The sequence below is a fragment of the Leuresthes tenuis genome, unplaced genomic scaffold, assembly GCF_036924035.1.
Source record: "Leuresthes tenuis unplaced genomic scaffold, fLeuTen1.0.hap1 SCAF_7, whole genome shotgun sequence".
In the NCBI taxonomy this organism is placed as follows: Eukaryota; Metazoa; Chordata; class Actinopteri; order Atheriniformes; family Atherinopsidae; genus Leuresthes; species Leuresthes tenuis.
In genome coordinates, this window is record NW_027325361.1 from 19,205,589 (window position 1) to 19,226,348 (window position 20,760).

General features: G+C 41.0%; 3 protein-coding genes across 3 annotated transcripts in view; all 3 read right to left on the reverse strand.

Moving 5' to 3' along the window:
- The window catches only part of edem3 (ER degradation enhancer, mannosidase alpha-like 3), a 461,179-nt gene that overhangs the window by 414,967 nt on the left and 25,452 nt on the right, over positions 1-20,760 (reverse strand). The window lies entirely within an intron of this gene.
- On the reverse strand, positions 528-2,128 carry nfil3-4 (nuclear factor, interleukin 3 regulated, member 4). The gene has a single exon (XM_072388710.1). The coding sequence runs from the start codon at positions 1,968-1,970 to the stop codon at positions 1,218-1,220; it is 753 nt and encodes a 250-aa protein (XP_072244811.1). The 5' UTR covers positions 1,971-2,128; the 3' UTR covers positions 528-1,217.
- On the reverse strand, positions 8,911-10,791 carry LOC140312437 (uncharacterized). Its single transcript, XM_072390275.1, has 2 exons — positions 10,672-10,791; positions 8,911-10,006 (listed from the first exon to the last, which is right to left on the reverse strand). The coding sequence occupies exon 2, from the start codon at positions 10,000-10,002 to the stop codon at positions 8,911-8,913; it is 1,092 nt and encodes a 363-aa protein (XP_072246376.1). The 5' UTR covers positions 10,003-10,006; positions 10,672-10,791.

Genomic DNA, 20,760 nt, shown 5'->3' on the forward strand with positions numbered 1-20,760 from the left:
AGTGGTCAGTGGTCAGCTGCTGTCTGTGTGGAATTGAGCCAGCAGGACAGGCTGCATCCCTGGCCAGCAACAATGTTGCTCTGAGCACTTTCAGCCTGTGAGCCAGCAACCTGAAGTGCTGCTGACACAGACATATAGTGAAAGAAACAACAGTTTTACTATTTGTCTCTGTGAGGATAGACCATAGACTTTCTCTGCAGTCTATGTTTTAGACTGACATTTTTAACACAAAGCCCACAATCCTCAAGTCTGCTCCTGGCAGCTTCATGCGGTGTAGGTAGCATGTGAATGGGAGAAGCCTTTCATCTCCCCTTTGGTTGAGATTGGAAAGGATGATGTGTGAATATCAGTTTTTTGGGGGGTGAGGAGGAAGGGAGAAGTGATCTGTAAAGAAAAAAGTACTGAACACCGTTGGTGGCAAAGAGTTTTAATCTTTTTTTTTAAATCAAATACATTTTGCACAATGTAAGCGCAAAGCTTATTTTGATACTCAAGTTTCAAACATCAATCATCATGCCTCAGTAGCTTCAAGTTAGTTTTGGCAGAACATGATTACAGGTGTAAGGAGATAAATGCTCGATCCCACATTATCTAGCCATGATCACAGATGGTTAACAGCTGCAAGTTTGCACGTTGGTTTGAGTATTATGAAAATACAAGCTGATGTGCAACAGTTTAGTCACAGTTCTGTTTAAACTCATACGTGTAAAAAAGGGTCACATACAAGCCGCTTTGGAATGTTTGAATTGGTAGCAGTCCAGTCCTTAGGCGAGGATGATTAGCTGAAAGTGATAGCTGCAATTTTGTTTCTTGATGTTTCACATTTGTCTATCAAACCTTTTGAAATCCTCAAGAAAGTCCACATTGCAGAGCTAAAGTGGGTTCAGAGCTATATTTGTGTGATGCGCCACTGTAGGATATGAACTTCGCCAACAGGAACAGATTCTATTTCAGACATTTTCATGTTGTTGTAGAATGAATGATCATCATCCATCATATACTACAAGATGATTAAACGAAGAAAGTTAACAGTGTGGCGATTTCTTTCCTGTGTGCTTTAATCAGTTTCTTTTAAAAACAGAATGCACTGTGAGTCATCAGTTCACAGAAGTACAGCTCTGATTGTCAGCAGGGATATTGGTCAGAATGAAACCAGTAATGACAAAAAAATTCTTGGCCATTAAGTCTAGCAATGTAAATCAGCCCCTCTGCATTTGTCAGTCAGAGATATATTGTCTTTGTGGAGATTGTTTTTTGCCGCCTCTGGCTGGGATTCTATGAGGTGGAGTAGAATACGACAGCAGCCCTGGTACCTGCTGCTCCTCTTCCTCATCTGAAGCTGCTCTTGTAGGAATGGGCCTAAGAAGGGGGGCTCCGGGACAGGCAGAATAAGTCGGCAAGAGATTTCGAGGAACGACAAAAGGAGCGAGGACCCCAGATCCCGCAGTACCAGGTGCATTTAAGTACGAATAGCCTCTCATGGTGTGGAGGGCATATGCGGGGAGTAAAAACGGCTGAGAGGGGTGATAGCCAGGCATAATGGAAGAGTCTCTCCCGCCCACGTAGTAGTTTCTCTGCAAGGACTGGTGATGGGTGCTATTGGCAGTCATAGGTTGAGTGCTGCTGTGGGAATGGTGTGGCTGATGGGTACTTTGGTGACCTGTATAGCCAGCAGGGTGGGTCAGACCAAAGTGGAGCTTGATGGCCATTAACTCAGCACTTAGCCTGGCATTTTCGTCTTTCAGAGCCATGAGATGAGTCTCCAGCACGTAGTCATTCACCCTTCTCTTCTCTCGTGACCGTTTGGCCGCCTCGTTGTTCTTACGACGCTTCTCCCAATAGAGGGCATCCTTCCTCTCCTCAGGTATGAACTCCCTTCTGCGTCGGGGTCCTTTACGAGCCACATCATTTTCGACCAGTAAAACAGTTTCGTTTTGGTCTCTGTGATAAGGTAATGACAGGGACTCCATGCTAAATGAAAAATGAGTGAAATTACAGACCTGGAATAAAAGCAAATATGAGAGTAGTGTTGGTAGAACTGCAGAGATGGGTTAAACAGAGAGCAGATGAGTGATATGATATTACAGACGTTCCTCAATAGTTTTCTGTTGTGTGGAAAAGTATATTGAAATATGCAGTATGATAAGAAAATAACTGGCCGGTTGATAAACAATGAAAATTCTAGTTGCAAAAGTTCAGTAACACAGTAAAAGTATATAAAATAACTTGATCAAATTTGAGCTCTTTACCTTGTGTCGATGTATGTCAGGTCGTCTTCGCTGAAACCACTGTAGTATTTCTCAGTGCAGTGTTGATTAATCTGATCCTTGATATCCAAAAACCAGTCCTGTAACCTGTCATGAAAAAAGTCAACAGGCAGTAAGTCACCAATTAGTCATTTGTTGCAGAAATATGTGTTGCAGTCGAATGTCTTTGAAAATGTACTGAAGGTGTGATCAGTTTGTAAGCATTAATGGTTATATACACTAGTATGTGAAGCGAATATATACTCACATTGTCTATGTGTAAAGCCCTTGTAAACCAGTTCATTTGAAGTAGTCTCTTGCAAGTGTAACAAACAGAGGCTCACCTCTGAAAACCTGCAGAGCACTCAACCCTGTCTAGTGCCTCCAGCATTCAAACCTTCTTCCTAACCCAACCTCACCCAGTCTCGCCCCCTACCTGTGTTGACCACATGAGAAAACGTGGCGGAAACATGAAGTAGACCAAAAAAAAAGAGTGTGGACTTTTTTTTTTTTTTCCAAGTTTCATGTTGTGGGTTATTGATGTACAAAGGTTGTTGTGTTCCTTTACTGCTTATTGACTGGCTGTGATGGATAGTTTACACTTGCATCCTTGCATCCTTGCATGCAAGTGTTAATTTGTATTTTCATATGGAATATGCTTAAAAAAGCTTTGTGTTCTTCGTGTTTGCACGATAAATTCAAATGTATATGTGGAACTCAGTGAAATATTTCATTGGTGTTGCAGAGTTGCATCGTGCAGAGAGTTTTCTGTGGCCACGAAGTCGCCACCAGAATGTAATTACTTCAGCTTGTCGTATAGACAGCTTTTCACCATCAGAGTAGACTCCCATCAGATTCTCAAAGGAACTTGTTCTTTAGTCTGACAATAGCTTGTGTTTCTTGCTCTATCTCCCCCAACTTCCTCTTCAATGGCTTTGTCCGCCCTCTCCACCTCTTTAATCTGCGAGCCTCACCTCGCTGTGGGAACAAAGACGGCCAGTGACGGTTAATCCCTTCTCTTTCCAAATGCAAACTCAAACGGGTTCAGACTGTTTTTCTTTCTTTTAAAATCAGCCTGAAAGAAATGTTGGTAGCTTTTAATGAATTATTATTCATTCGCGTGGGTTTGTGGGTGGTTTTATGGGAAGCTGTGCAAAATAAGTGAACACAGTGGAAACCACAGCCAGCCTCCTCTATGTGCGATCAAACACTAAAATGCATGCAAACTCCTGTGCACAATAAGTTTACACTTTTGTCTCTTAACTCATTGACGTGCCTCTCACACCTTAATGCTGCATTCAACAACTCATGAGCCCATTTTTAATCAGACATAACACCTAAAACTTTGACGCTAAATCTGACGCCTCATAACTGAGCTGCTGTTTGTAAACTGTCACTCAGGATGTCACATGAGTAGCACTCCCTCAAGCACAAACTATAACTATTTTAAGAAAGTTTGATTGTTTGATTGTTAACTCTTGATTTGTCTTTCCTCGAGTGCCTTCCAAGCATATTTACTTGCCCTCTTGTTATACTTTGACATACGAGTCAGACCGAGCCATGAAAAAAAGAAAAAAGTTTCAGAGAGGCCATGTGTTCGGTGTACAGAGATGAGAATATACATAGGGTTGAAAATATTCAAACCCATGGCCAGCAAGAATGTAGACCCTAATTCTGTGTGTTTATATGTCTGTGGGACACCATGCACACCTGCATGCTCATGCGAGACACAAAGACTATGTGGTGTGTACTGAAAAAAGCAACAGCAGGAAGAGAGAGAACAATAATCACTCAGGGAGACACAGATGAAGAGAACATAAAAAAATACGGGGTTCCTGAGTGAAATCTCTCTTGAGGCCGAGCCCACTCGCTACTCCGCTGCACAGTTGCACCTGTTTCTTATATGCTAATTATAGACAGCCTGCTTTTTAGTAAGGAACTCTCAAACTTCTTCTTTTGGTGACTATCCGTTGTCTCGCATTCTGCCATCTGTTGTTGTGTTGCCGTGCGCCCTCCACTGCATCAGAATAACCTCTCATAGGGAGGAACCTGGTCAGTCTATATTCTGTGGCTTTCCATCTCAATATTCTGTGTTCCCATTGGGGAGAAACTGACACCGGGGGAATTGGACAACACTTAGATGTTTGTATTGTTAATGGATAGCACCATTGAAAATTAAATTTGCTATTCTAAACTACTTACTATGCATTGGAAGGAGTATTTAATGCATTTGGAGCATTTTCACATTCTTAAGTTGCTTCACTGTTACTTCAGATTCCTTTTAAAATAGATGGATTTTCTTTCAAAGCAGTCATGCTCTACACACAATACTCTAAAATGACAAAACAAAAACACATTTCTTAGTGTTTCCCTGATTGAAAATGTCATTGGACCTCGAAAATGTTGTGTATAGGAACAGAGCTGGAGCAGAACAGAAGCAAATGTCCTAAAGCACCATATCACCCATTGTTGTCAAACTGAAGAAGTTTGAAACACCTACAGGCTTCTGAGCTCTGGCTACCCAGCGAAATTTGATAATCACAGAGAAAGAGCCCTGCTTATGCTGTAATAATGTAAGCAATGGAATCCAGAGCTTCTTGTTGAGCTGGCAGAACCTTATATCACGGACAAGAATGTGTGCAGCACTCTCCCAACGGGCCTTTATGCTCGGTTGCAGAAACAGATGTTCAAAACAGGCGTTCTTGACAATAGTGCAATAGTGATGATGGTGTAGAAATGTAGAAATCTATCTATCTATCTATCATTGTATAGCATTCTAGCTTTTCATTCATGAAAAGCCTTTGATTTGTACTGTAAATCAAAGCCTCTGCTTTAAATGAGATGTGCTGAGAGCTCTTAACCTTATCTGTTAGATAGTAGTGAAACTTGGGTATTTCGAAAAGATAAGGAGACAATTGTAGTGTAGCTGTCGCTGACAGTACAGCCATAAGCATTTGCATTGCGCAGCCAGAATCAACTACATTGTGCAAAAGATAAAAACAAAACTATGTTTTCATGTTATATAATATCAAGTGACTCCAAAGACTGGACAGTGGTGCGCATGCTGTAAAACTGGGGCAGTAATTACCGCTTTATTCTAAATGTTTATTTTTGGTGCTACAGATGCTCGATGGTGTTGTGTAAGCTGCTGATCTTTTGATAAGTGACGGTGGTATTCTTTTCCGCCCTCTCACTCTCAAATTGAACTTTGCGATATATAATACTCTGCAGTTTTAAACAACTTCCCAACCTACTTAGAAACGACAGAACAATACTAATCAGCGCGTCTCACACAGTGCACGTGTCATCAGCCTAACAAAGAATCAATTGCAAAACTGCCTACTAGATTACATTGCAGAATACAGGCGCCTCTTCTTTTTCAGTCTTTTGATACAACAATGGTCAGGACAAATGAAGTACAAGGACTCTATATTTGACTCATCAAACTATCCAAGAACAAAATGTATCACAGGACAGGTAACTGAGATTAGGCTTCACTTTGATTCAGTCATTATTCAACCTAAAGATCCTTAATAGTCTCAGTGTACGGCATTATACCAAACTCATTATTACCCGCTTTGGCCAACTAAAATAAGATTAATGTTGTTTTTAGGTGATCTTGAATAAATGTGCAAGGTAGAAAACACTTCCTCTTCTTTATATAGGTACAATTTTATATGATTAAATTTAGAATAAGTGAATGTTATTTTAGACACGTGGATGTTTCTTAACAATCGACAGACTTAAAACTGCATTTTGGTCGCACTCGGAAAAGAGTTTTTACATCAGTCCAGCCAACTTCGATCTCACGGCATTCGTCATTATGATGCGCCATGATCAGCACACTGTTATGGTCGTGTATGTGTGAAAAATGTCCATCCTTTGGCCACTAACACCTCCATCATTTCCTTCCCCGAATCCATCTGATGAGAGGTCCAAACCGCTGTTACATGAGCTAAAAAAAAAAAAAAGGCGTCTTACCGTCAACTGATGTGTGCATGAAATCCAGTGTTGCCACGCTGCCAGTGAGCTGTTTCAAAGATATCCTACAGTTTAAAGCAGCGAACTGTCCTGTGACACTGTTAAAGGCAATTTATGCACACATGAGTGGAGGGGTGGGGGGGTGACAGTAGCTAATCATACTCGCTCATCTCTATCTTCTTTTGCCTTCTCTCACTCTTTGTATGTTGTTTTCCTGTCTTTGACTCTGACTGTCCACCTCTGGTGTCAAACGAAAAGTGACTGCCTGCCTCCTGTTATCGTGATCATGACAGTGTTGTGGTGTCAGTGGCTTTCCAACACAGGGGGTCCTCCTTGTGTGATGCTACTGTCAACTGCAGGCACATATTGCGTACGCCATGATAAAACTGCTCAAGTTTGATAAGACACGGGCTTATTTAACTCTTGAAATAGAGGCATTTTAATTGTCTTGAGAGTATTTTGTTTTCGGAGGAGCTGTAGTAGCGTATTCGTGAGCTGTTTTGTGCTTTTTTTCCCCTGTTCTGTCGACATATTTTGCCGACACGTTTCAGACACTTACTTGATGCGCTTTTCCAGAAGATAATCAGCCACAGGGGTCGTGTTGTCACCAACAGTAGCAATAGAGGCAGTGTTAGCGACTGAAGCACTCATACGAAGAAGAAACTGAGTAAAGCCAAACCGAAGTGAGACTCTTTTTGGGTGTGTGTATGAGTTTTTTAAATAAATCTTGGTTGCCTCAGACTCACAGAAAATACAGAAGTGTATGTCACTTATCAGTGTAGATGTCAAAGTTGCGAATACATAACTAAACATTTGTTTCTGCTTTTTGAAGCACACTTTGCTCACTTTAGAACTTGTTATCAGAGGAGCAACATTTTTAAAAGATGTTATCATTCACCTATTATTGTAAAAAAAAAATTTAATTAAGTCTGCATGGACACGCAAAATGCTATAATCTTGTCCGGTGTTGTTTTATGTCAACTTGCGTTTTATTTTTAACTTCTTTTCAGTCTGTCACTCCACTTCAGCGGTCTTCATGAGGGACGGAAATGTGAAAGGCCCTCATGACAAAGCCGGAAAAAATTTACATAGACATTTAAATGTAACATCATCTGACAGTCAAAAAATTACTAAAGATTTGTAAGTGCTATGAGAGGTGAGAATTCAGTTGGCCGCCATTTTGCAACCAGTTGTTTCAGACATTCATAAGTGCTGTTTTTTTTTTTTTTGTTTCAATCTCCATCAAGTTTAAGGTATGGTCTTTTACACTTATTGTGCGTAAAGCGTGGGAAACATTAGCAAAGGCTGAGGCCCTTTACAAAAAGAAAGGTTGGATTAGTGCATAAGAAAAAAAAACATGCCATATTTAAACTAATTTATAACATTTTTACTTAAAGTTGTGTCTAAATATTACACGAATGCACTGTAAGAGTGTGTCATTGCTGTATTTACTCAGAAATCGTTACTCATCTGACACATGCACACTGAAGAGCAAGAAATGAATTTATACTAACCACGTTGGCCTCGTTTGACTCAGAGCTCACCGTTGGCAACTACTTGCACTGTCGCGCCCTCTACTGCTGTGTTCAGGGACTTATGCGTCCTCTGGAGACTCAGTTAAGTGTCGTCAAGGATGCTAATAACCAGGAGCAAGAAGTCAGTTTGTCATTTGTGGAGGAGTTAATTAAAACGAAATGTCATTTAGCTTGTGTGATCATGACCACTATTGAGACTGCTTTCAGAAAATAGCTGAATTTTCCACAGTGCACTCAGAAGAACGGCATTTTGTTGATGATTCATGAATGTAGACTCAAATGAACACAAACCTAAAGAGTGCCCAACAAATTGGTCGGAGATTAATTGAGTTTTAAATCGTAATCTTCTGCCTCTATGAGGGAAACAGAAAATTAGGGATACTGTTCTCAGATGCCATTTAGCCTGCCTACTGATGTTTGAAATATAGTCTTATTCCCAAGTGAACGTTTTCCATTACAATTTGAAACGGGCTAATGCAGGAAAAACGTCCCACTTTTCTTATAATTCTCGTACAAAATCCTGAGCAGACTAACCGACGCACGCGTCGTGCCCTGTCTTGACTTTTTTCAATAACTTATTAACCTGGTGGCATTCTGTAGGCGGATGAGGTGTAAGAAGAAAAAAGAAAGACAGAAAGAAAAACGGTTCAACGTTTAAATTTTCCATTGAATCAAAGTGTGCTGGTAAATCACGCAGTGGGGATAAAGGGGAATACCAAGTCAACAAACAAACGGTTTCGTTGGTGCATGTTTCACCACAGGCAAAAATCCACCAACAATAACCGCACTGTAATCACAACCCCTGTAATCGTAGTTAATCCACATATCAAACAAGACCATGTAAAAAAAAGAGGCGCTGGATAAAGCTTGTTGTTATATACCGTGTTTATTACACCATGAATCACAATATCATCACTAAATGACCATATCAGTCCACGTTGTGTGCAGTTATTTCTTTGGGAGACGTTCTGCTTTAAGCCAGTTGGATTCCAGAGAGTCCAAAGTTTCTCATTTCCATAAATGTTCATAAGTTTAATTCGTTCTCTGGCAATTGAAAATAAAGAAATCTCAATAAAATATCCTAAATATCCTGAAACATTACAGGAAGACAGCTTTAATTCACAGTCAAACTGTCCTGTTTGCGTCGGTCAGGAGGACTGCAGCGCACCCTTGGCAGAGACAGTCCTCAGGGTGCGCTGCTGAACCGGCTCTTGAAGCGTTCTCTTCTGTAAGCGTTCCTCTTCAACACCGAGACCCGGCCTTCCTTCTAAAGGCAGGCCGGGATAGACGGGCGGTGTGGCCAGGTAGGAGGACCGCCAAGGCAGCAGATTACTACAAACCGCCGTGTGGCTCAGATGGGGTACGACCCAGTTTTGAGGTGGGTAAGATACGGTGGAGGCATGGAGTGTGTCAAGTGTTGGAAGAAATGTTGGGAGGTAGGAGAGGGGCTTGGAGTGCGCATCTGTGGAAATGGGGATGTCATCGCTGGAGGAGACCTGTCGCAGGGCATCCGTATCCGCCTCCGCTGCCACTCCACCGTGAGAGAAGACTCTGGGTCCCGAGAGAGGCACAGAGCCGTGCTGAGTTATACGGTTGTGGTGACTTAGATAATTGAAACCGCCGTAAACCCTAGTCGGGCTAAGAAAGGGGATGTTGGCGTCGGAGTGGTGCATCGCTGTTTCCTGGTGTCTCATCCCAATAACAGCAGCCGAGCTGCTCCCGCTGGTGCCCCAGAGTCTTGCCTGGAAGAGAGCAGGGGTGTGAGCAGGAATGGGCGATAAGGATAAACTGGAGGCCAGAACAGATACAGGTGATGTTGCACAGGGAGCTTTGCTTTTTTCTAGATTCCCGCTGGTGTGGTACTGCAGGTTGAGCACCTGGGCCCGCAGCTGGGCGTTCTCCTCACTCAGAGCCAGCAGCTGGCCCTCCAGCAACAGGTCGTTGAACCTCCTTTTTTCCCGGGACCGCTTGGCCGCCTCATTATTCTTACGCCGCTTATCCCAGTAGGTGGCATCTTTCTTGTCGGCGGAGATCATCTCCCTCTTACGGCGTCTAGCGGGGTTAAAGTGGCCGCTGCAAGTCCGCAAAGGCACGAGGCGTCGTGGCAGCAGGGAGGACCGTGTCACGGGGAGGGCTCGTCGGCCTGGCCTCGGCTCAGTGTATCCACTGTTCTGCACCGAGGAGGAAGGCTGGTAAGGTGTAGCCAACCCATTGCCCCCAGGACCACCTGCGGTTGACATGCCTCTGGTGGGGGAAATCAAAAGTGTTATTCTAACATCTCCATTGTGATGTTATTATCACGAGACTGAATGACCTAAATGGTTGACTTGATTTTGAGGGAGGCTTCTTAATAAAAAATATTTAGATTTTTGCGATGTTTTACAGTTGTCGATTCAGATTTTGGCCTGTCATGCATGACTCGTAAGATGAATGAATAAAAAATGTTAGAGCACAGAATCGCATGATTATTTTCCCCTCGATCAGCTACAACAAATGTTGCACACTTGTTCATAACAGCAATAAAATGGTACCTCTGCAGATAAAATGAGTGATTCTGTATAACCTTTTAACACACACACACACACACACACAATGCTATTTTTAGTAAATCGCACGTGCATCTGAAACTATCTGTATGTTACCTTTAACACGAATTGAAATTTTAAAGGTGGAATCTTGCTTTAAGCCTATAGTCAATGTATTGTATTGGACTGCTTAATGTGTCTGATGACTTCCTCCCTCACAGACATTGACGTGCTGTCCGATGACAGCAAATATGACTTTCGTTTTTCATAATGGACTTAATATTAACTCAAAGCCATGACACAAATCACCACTAACTTTAGGTAACCGAGTCGAGCAAAGTCGAGCCTGACGATCAGACAATATGTTGAACTCGTCGCACTGACCTGAGTGAGAGGATGATACCTGTGGGATGATTTGGATGACACGCTCAGCTTTAAGAGAGCCTGTTGTAACACGCACGGCCACAAACAAGGTTATCCACACAAGTCTGCTAAGACGGAAGACCTGATTCTACTCGCAAGTTTGTGGGTGTTTCATGTTTGTCCCGAGTGGGTTGTGCCTACATTTCAGACATGCATCGGTGCCATAAAGCGCACAGCTTTCTGGGCGGTGCACACTCAGTGCCCGTGCAGCCAATCGCGTCGTGTCTGTCTTTACAGTGGAAAGTGATCAGACAATGTTATTTGAAGAGCAAGCGAATTGGCCACGTCGAAAACCAACAAGTGATACTGAAATTAGTCAGTTTGGATTCACTGTCCCACTTTTCGTTTTTATGCAGTTACTACGTGTAACTGTGGATTGATACAGCGGTATTCAGTTGCATGATTTATTTTCAGTTATATATTTGCACATGACCATAACCACATTTACACTCGATTTAAGGCTTAGAATAACAGTTTGAAGTTGGACAAAATTAGGAGTCAAACTTACAGTGAAGTTGTAACTTGGGAAATATGTTCAGATAACTTTTTGCTGATGTTGTGCCTTCACTTCAAATTATATGTATACACACACACACACATATATATACTATATTGCCATTGTGAATTTAAGTGACATCTCATTCTTAATCCATAGGGTTTAATATCACGTCAGCCCACCTTTTGCAGCTATATCAGCTTCAACTCTTCTGAGCAAGCTTCCACAAGGTTTAGGAGTGTGTTTATGGGAATTTTTGATCATTCTTCCATAACCGCATTTGTGAGGTTAGACACTGATGTTGGACGAGGGGGCCTGGCTTGCAGTCTCCGCTCTAATTCATCCCAAAGGTGTTCCATCGGGTTGAGGTCATGACTCTGTGCAGGCCAGTCAAGTTCTTCCACACTAAACTTGCTCATCCATGTCGGGGCCATCCCCAAACTGTTTCCACAAAGTTAGAAGCATGAAATTGTCCAAAATCTCTTGATATGCTGAAGCATTATCCTCGATGGCTGCGACTGTTCTAACTCCTGTATGTTTCTTCACACACTGGAGTTGGATAAACGCCATTTCAATCTGCGTGCAATGTAATGTTGTAATGCTTCATTGACAATAAATGCTTCTGATTCTGATTAAAAGTTCCTTTAACTGGAACTTAGGGACCAAGCCCAGCTCCTGACAAACAATCCCACCGCATAACCCCCCCCCCCCCCCCCCCCCCCCTCCACCAAACTTTACACTTGGCACAATGCAGTCAGACAAGTACCATTCTCCTCGCAAGCACCAAACCCAGACTCGTCCATCAGATTGCCAGATGGAGAACGCGTCTCAACCGCTCTAGAGTCCAGTAGCGGCGTGCTTTACACCACTGCGTCCAATGCTTTTCATTGCACTTAGTGATGTCTTGCTTGGATGCAGCTGCTCGGCCATGGAAACCCATTCTATGAAGCTCTCTACGCACTGTTCTTGAGCTAATCTGAAGGCCACATGAAGTTTGGAGGTCTGTAGCGATTGATTCTGCAGAAAGTTGGCAATCTCTGCGCACTATGCACCTCAACATCCACTAACCCCGCTCTGTCATTTTACATGGCCAACACTTTGTGGCTGAGTTGCTGTCGTTCCCAATCACTTCCACTTTGTTATAACACCACTGACATTTGACTGTGGAATATTTAGTAGCGTGAAAATTCACGACTGGACTCGTTGCACAGGTGGCATCCTATCACGGTATCACGCCGGAATTCACCAAGCTCCTGAGAGCGACCCATTCTTTCACAAATGTTTGTAGAAGCAGTCTGCATGCCTAGGTGCTTAAATTTGTACATATGGCCTAGTGATAGGAACACCTGGATTTAATTATTTGGAAAAATACATCAAGAATAAAAAAAAAAACAAATGAACTGACAGATGGATAGAGACACAAATCTTTCCTTATACTTAAAGCAGGGAAACATTATTACAATAGTGTTTTTACTTTGTCCAAAACATCCATGAAAATAACAAAGATTTTGTCAGAATTTCCAGAAATTCTGTCTGTGGAGGGTTTTTCTCAGTTTATGTAAGGAAATATTTTCATGCTGTAACCCCTTGAATGATTCATCTGTGAATCTGTTCAAACCACACCTTCAAACTATTGTCAGACACATTTATTTCTAATGAGTTAGCATGCTTGCATGCTAAATATACATGTTTATATGCTGATATATGTACAGTGTTTCTGTTAGCATGGTACCTCGCTAAGCATATACACAGTGGACATTTAACACCAAACCAGCAGTTACTTGTGTTAGTATTCCCTATGTCCTTTGTGAATCTTCAGCCCACATAGAGCCACTTCCCCGACATACGCAAAGGCTTCATATTTTAGCACATTTAAGAGCGGAAAGAGCTGAGAAATGTCACCATTAAGCTTGACACAAATACCTTTTTCTGATTCCCCCTCACCTAAGGTGTAAGGACAGCCTCTCCCCCCTCAAATAGCACAACCACATTGCTACCAAACTGGAAAACCACACTTGATTGCAGCAGATCACTTTTGAGCAGTTTACACTCAGCACATCTTGTGTTGTTCAGAGTATGGGGGGTTGTCCAGACCAGAAGCTGTCCTGTCAGATCTGTGTTTGCACAAAACTCCAGCAGATTTCTCTGTCTGACTCACTGTAGCCTCACAAGCCACATTCCGCCATGTTACAACAGTCAGTTTATCCCTTTTGGTAGAAATGTCATCAGATTGTTAAGGAATTAGTCACATTGCAGGTGTTATTAAATCGTTGTGATTTTTTTTTTTTGTTGGCTTTTAGAGGAGGCAAACGAGTAAACATGAGCACACACAAAGGAAAGGCACAGAGGTAACAACAGCAACTTGTTGTAGGAACAGGAAGGTGTTCTCATGAATTCTGTTTCATTGAGAAAATACGTTAAGGTTGATTATTAAATACAGGGCTGATATGTTTGCGGGTAAAAGTTATTCTGATGTTACTGACTGTAACAGTTGTGGCTCCTTTTGATGATGTTTCGTAGACATTTGTTCTACTCAGAAAGCTTTGTGGTATGTTGTTGGGCCTATATAAATCGAGGCACTGCCACATTCTCATGGTGCGACAACAGCCACATCCTGACTGCAAGTTGAAGATGATTTCTTCATTTGGATGGCTTATCTTGAGCAGTATATGTCCTGACATAGTCAGCAGTCTGGCAAATACACTCATGTGAGAAATTAAAATACACCCTCTATCGATTTTAAAGTTTTATATATCAGGAGATATTTTAAAAAAGGGTCTTAGAATAACTTACATTCAACCTCAGTTCACCCTGTAAATAAACAAAAACCAAACCAAAATGCCTCTGATTGCACCCTTATTGCTGGGTGTTAAGAGAGTAAGTTGCAGCCAGGTGCTGCTCATCAAATGCACTTGATAAATTCATCATAGGCAAGTTTGACCATCTCTATTGAAGTGGAGGTTTTATTTACTGATCTGAACCATTCAGACGTGTGTTAACACAATGCCACGGAGGAAAAAGTCAGCAATTGACTTAAAGAAGCAGTTATGGGCCATTAATTTGGAACAGGTTATAAGGCAATTTCCAAACAATTTAGAGTCCATCGTTCTACAGTGAGAAAGATGATTCAAGAGCGGAAAACTTTCAAGACTGTTGCCAAATTTCCCACAAATGGATATTCCAGCAAGTTCACCCCAAGGCCAGATCTTACAATGTTCTGAGAAAACCCAAAGAGCTACATCTCAGACTATACAGGCCCCAACGTGTTAAATGTCAAAGTTCATGACAGCACATTTAGAAAGACTGAAAAAGTACAGCGTGTTTGCAGGAGAATGACTGCACATCATCTGTGATCAAATTAAGCACAGCAAAAATATCATACAGAAAATGATTGCTTGAAGTTATTGCTGCGAAAGGTGGTTCTACAATCTTTTGAATTATTGTGTGTAATTAGTTTTTCACACAGCAAATCAGAACTTTTGCCTGTTTTTTGTTGAATAAATAACAACAAAGTGTAATTTGTCATGTGTATACACACACAAACATATGATTGGGGTTGTATTTATCTGATTTAAAGACTTAAAGGTTTAGAAACACATGACTGTACTTCTGACATGGGTACATTCAGCAGATTGGAGCATGAGATCTTTGATAGTTTTGTGATGTGGATGATTGTCTAACTGAAATTGACATACAACAATCTCTTATGTAGAAAAGCTACATAAAGTCCCTCTTAAAGCTGGGCTATGTAGTTCAACACGGAGGCACTAAACAGGACAAAAAAAGAGGAGACAGTGAGCACAAACGCAAAAGAGGCTCCTTAAGGGGTGAAGAGCTAATGGACAAACTTCAGAAGAAGGCAGTAGATAGATGTTACAATCCCAAGCGACATCAAGAAAAAAGAAACACCCAAAGTTAAAAAAATACCAATAGCTAAAAGAGGATGTTAAAAAAGTGAGTGGAGTTAAGGTAACAGTGGTAATAAGAGCACAGTCTCTGGCCCCTATATGGTAGCGTGGCTCCAACGGATCCAAGGAACAGCATCAGAGATCTCTGTCCAGAAGAGCACAGTTCTAATGAGTACATGCTCTTAATCTATGGTATTATTCGTTAATGCCACTCTTGGTTTATAAGTGTTATTTCCATACATTTCTAACAAATGAAAAATAAAGACTGGCATTGTTGAAGTGTTTATTGATGTAATAATAAATAAATTATTGCTATTATGTATTATTTCATCAACTTAGCTTTTCCCACCACTTTCAAGGTGCAAAACTCTTGTAAATGCGGAACCAATCGAACAAATTTAAAATAAACGCATGATGTTGCCACCACCATGCTTTGCCGTGGCGATTATTTTCTTTGGATGGTGAGAAGTTGAGAAGTCTGTTAAAGTTGAACCACAGTACCATGTCCCACATTTATGGAGGAGGGGGATCCCCTAAATGCCTTTTGTGGAATCCAAAAGTGGTTCAACATTTTATAGGATTACTATATTCTGTTGTAAACAAAATTCTGTTTTTATGAACATTTTACACAGAATCCCACATTTTTGGAGTTGGGATTGTAGTTTGAGATGGAAAATTTGTGTACAAATAAGTAAAAAAAAAAGTAAAAAAAACTATGACCCAAAATTGACCTTTGTCTAGTAGTATTACTTGGATGCATTGGTTGTACCTTTCGAATGATTACCTTATTTCTATTACACTTTTGAAAACACATTTTTCATTTTTACACCTTTCAAACCATATCTCTCATTTCATTTAAATGATCAACACGTGATGCTTACATTAAAGCTGCGGTATAAATGTTCATTTCAGTGACACAAGAACAGTGCAATTTTTCACCTTGAGTTTGGCACAGTCAGATAATCTTACACAAGTATGCTTAGTTTAAACTAAAACTGCCATGAAATTGCTTTATTGTGTTTTAGATGTGCTCTCCACAGGTTCACAAACCTAGCAAACCACTCAAAACTACAGTTTTCTCAAAACTGACTTGTGACTGTACACCCACACGTTTCACTTAAGAAAGTTATACCACCAGGTGACTCATCACTGGGGCCCAGATCAGGTTGTTCCTGTAAACAAACAATTGTACAAGCCGCTGTCTGCTTTGCTTTTGCTTGGTCTTAACCTATTTAACACCTGTTTGTATGTGATTTCAAACCCATTTCTTCTGCAACCCTTTTAAGGAGGTCATTTGTGTGACTGTTGAGGTTGACGTCTGTGGCCTGCCTCCTGCTCCTTAACTCACAGCTGAGCTGTAAACCACTTTTTACAGGAAGTTGAGCCTCAGCAAGCATTGAGGATATCACCTTTTCATTGCAGTGTGACTTTTGTACTCCCATCACATGACAAAGTTGTAGTGAAGGCCCTGAAGGGGGAAAACTAATCAAACAAAAAAACAAACAAAAAAAACCCAACAACCCAACAACGTGTAGCTGCTCAGCACAAAAGCTTTTCACACTGTTCATACTGAAGACAGGGGTGGTCTGAAGATCATGAGGTGCTGAGATCCTGTGAGAAGTGAGAACATCGATATTTACATCAAGCATGTGGTGGAAATGTGAGATATTTTTAAAGCTGTGATAGCCTGCAGAGAGATGATGAACGTGTTTGTTTTCCCAACTGTGTTTTTTATTGTCAATGCAAGACATTTTGATAAATTGGTAACAGAGACATGGTTAAACAATGGTGCCATCAGGAATTCAAACCTTCAAGTTTTCTACATTATATGCTAGACTCATCTTGAAATGTAAAATTTGAACTTTTTAAATTGATCTAAGTTTTGAGCTGAGAATGAAAGACGGAAATATCCCACATCTCAAATTATTCAGCCACCACACTGGCACACCTTTCCTTTAACTCTTTCTGCTATTCTTTCCCGTTATTTTCAGGTTTCTCTGTTGGGCTCAGGTCCAGATTCTGACTGGGACTCTTTGGGTGTCAGACCTTTTCTAAAAACCACTGTATTTTTGTATTTTCCTGGCGATGTCTTTCAGATTGATGTCTCGTTGAAACGTATTCCGTCACACTGGCCTGAGAACCTGCGCGCTCCAGAAAGGTTTTTAACTTTACTTTTTTTATTTTACTTTTTAGGATGGTACTGCATTTTTCTGCCTCCATCTTCAGTTTTCCATGGAGGCCTAACAGGTTGGGGGACTGCACTGATGTAAGATTATCCTCTCACCATAAACTGTCTGCATCTCATTAGTGGTAACCAGGTTACCCTCATTCCAGATTGTTCGGTTTGAAAAAGTAACCAGATCTAGGAGGTCCTCTATCTCTTAGATCTGACTAATTATCCAGGGAGCCTCCTTGTTTCTTCTAATTTTTCCATTTTAGAATGATTGGGGCTACATTTCTTTTGGGCTCTTTCAATGTAGCAGAGATTTTCTTTGGAGGGTTTCACTCAGACTAAACCATCAACAGTGTGACCTTATATGTTGGAAATGGCTGCTCCTCCAAACAGAAGTCCAGCCCCTCCACATATGTCTTTGTGTTCATTAATGTTTTTATTAGCTATAGATAAGAATATCAGTGTGCGTGTGAATAGGTAATTGTTTAACATTTGTTAAACAAGCTAGTTGAGTTTAAAAGACATCATTTGATGAAGGGTTGCCATTTTGGAAAAATACCTGGAAAGTGATAAGAAAATAAAATATTTAAATGTATTTTAAGATAACACTTGAAGTTTTTGCCAGAAACGACTCACTGTCATCATTAATGCTTTGCTTTGTTGAAATGAGTAATTGCTAACCTAAGGGCAAGGAATAACATCAATTACAATTGTTTAGGGCACATTGATAGGCTTGAAATAAAAGTCAAGATTCTCATCAACAAATTACAGTCAGTTATGGTATAATCACGTAGGCATGTAGTGTTCTGGTTATTGTGGTGGGCAATGAGGTGTTAAAACCACTACGTGTTTAGCTACATGTTTCCATGTCATACTGAGAAAAAATGAGGAAGTTGAAATTTGTAATTTCCTACTTGTTTACGTGTTTCTCACTTGATGCTAATGGGACTGATTGACTAGATATAAATTTAAATGCATGTGTGTGTGCTCACCATTTGGTCAGTTCTGAGAATTTGTAAGGTGTTAGAATAAATAAGGGGCCCTCCTTTCATGTTTGCAGATCTTGGTTGCTTAAAAAAGCTGGCCTATGAACGTAAGTATGCTAACCGTTTAGAATTGCCATTTGATTATTTTTTATTTAACTAAATACATTTTTTAACTGTTTTTTAAATTTTTTTTTAAACATTAACGTTTGTTAACATCTGACTCACAAGTGCAACAGGAACGTGTTTAATTGTCATTCGGTCGTGCGGTAAGTGATTCCAATCGGTGCAGTTTATATTCGGCTCCAACTCTGCACGCCTTCAGTTGCCACACACATAGGGTGTACGCACTCATTTTCGCTGAGTGTGCTGCAGTTGGGGCAACAAAAACAGGCATGCATGGGTATATCGTTACATTTAAGTTGATTAAACTTGGGCCTTTCAGGCCTCATCGGTATATAATCGATGACAATTTTAGCTTTGTGAATCTCTTCCTCACGTTTCAGCTGCTCAAAATGTCCAGACAGAAAACATTTTTTATTTTCTATTTACTCTAACTGTTACTTTAAGTCTGAGTTATTGCCTAAAGTTGGCAGTATTTTGAGATACTAGCTTGATCCTTAATCCAAGCTCACAGGCGTGACAAATATCCATTGTGTCTATGGTTGTGAAGTTTAGCAGCCGTGTCAGGCAACGGTTATACCGTGGGGGGGCAGGAGGGGGGAGTTTAGCCTATTGACTTTCATTTGTTTGCGGAGGCCTGAGAGCACCTTTGGCACACCACCGGTGCATCACCCTAACCACTCTGCTGCTGCAACCAGCTGTAAAAATAGATAGGAAAGATCGTCCCAGATAGGCACACGCCTTCACATGCAGACACATATAAGACATAAGATAGACACACCTTCAGGTGTTGATGTGTGGCCTTTGTGGGGGGCAACCTCACTAAGGGAAGAGAAACGAGACAAAGAGATATGAAACCACAAATAGCACATTTAACTGACAATGAGTGAACATCTATTCGGTAAACTGCCTTTTGTTCAGAGTTGCCATTGCGTACAAAGTCACCCTTCTTGACCCTCCTTATATGGCTGAACTGCAGTGGGTACTCTCCTCCACCAGGTGGCATTAGATTCATGAAGAAGACAGAGAGTTCTTTATGAAGGCCTCGAATCAATAAATGCATTCATGACAAAAACTATAGTGTTGCATCTGAAAAACTTGCCTGAGCTCAGTGTTGTGTTTTGATTTGAAAGTATAAAAAGGAATGATTTAACACTCGGGGTCAAACCACATTTTAATTCTGGTGTGTTTGTTTTTGATACCACACAAGTAAGATGTGATCGTTTATGTTTAGGATACTTTGAGTTTATGGAACTGAACTATTAAGTAGTGAAAGTACCAAATTCAAACAACACACTCTAATCAATGCATCGGCAAACATAAACAAGACGGAAGGCAAGGTTAAGTTCATATCTTAGAAGGTTGTAGATGGGTTTAAGCAGAACTGCAAATTGATTGTAATACTAAGGCAGGATCTCAGAAAGATCTGAGAAATATTTCTGTCTCAGAAACACGCCTAACTTTGTAGTTCTCTCAGTGACTGAAACTTCTCTCATTTACTGTGTGATCACTGTAGGACTGTATGTGCAGTAAACCCAACAGCAGCCTGATATTTGATAGGCTTATAGCCTTGCAGCTCCTCCTCCATTATTGTTTCTCTCCTTAGGTAAGGGTGCATTGGGATTACAGCCTGTGATGCTGGAGTCTGCACCTGGGAGAAAAAGAGAGGTGTGGCAGGGGGTCATGTTGCCTCGGCATAAAGAGGGAAATGACCTGAAACTGATTTGTGTTATGGAAAGCAGTTGCAGAAATGTTATGAAAGCATCCATATCAATCTCTAACTGTGGTCAGGGGAGCTTCGTGATTCGTGGCTCAGCTGTGTCACTTAGTTGCAAACTCTTAACAAGGATTCAGTGATAGTAGCAACAAACCCTGCAGGTAAAGGCAAAAGTCTTTTTTTTCTTTCTTTTGTTATGCTGCTTGTAGTTAATTTATTCTTCAAAGTCACAATTTAGTGCTGCACAAAGGCAAACTAATTTAATGTTCTCCCAGGCTTTTCTCTCTTTGTAAGTTGCTTTGCAAATGTAGCCAAGCTACATATTATGTAGTTAGTGGTACATTTTAGAATGACAGTTATTAATGACTTTCTGTGCTGATAAATCTGTTTAGACTTACTTATGGACACCCTGTGGGTTTCTTGCAACTGTTTGGAACTGAGCAGCCTCCAGTTTCTCTTACCAGCTTCCTGCAAATTCAGCTCCGAGTATGTGTATTTCATCTTAAAGAAGATGAGAAGTGTGGCCTTGAGCTCACCATAGTAACATTTTGTTTGTGTTTTAAAGTAGTTAGTCGAGCGGCTCAGTCGAGCAACAACTGGCGGGGGGATTCTGTTTGGCTCAGCAGCAGTGACTTATAACCTCCTGTCTG

Bases quoted from the DNA above. Each gene is read 5' to 3' on its own strand.
- nfil3-4 (XM_072388710.1), bottom strand. From the start codon at position 1,970: ATGGAGTCCCTGTCATTACCTTATCACAGAGACCAAAACGAAACTGTT.
- LOC140312437 (XM_072390275.1), bottom strand. From the start codon at position 10,002: ATGTCAACCGCAGGTGGTCCTGGGGGCAATGGGTTGGCTACACCTTAC.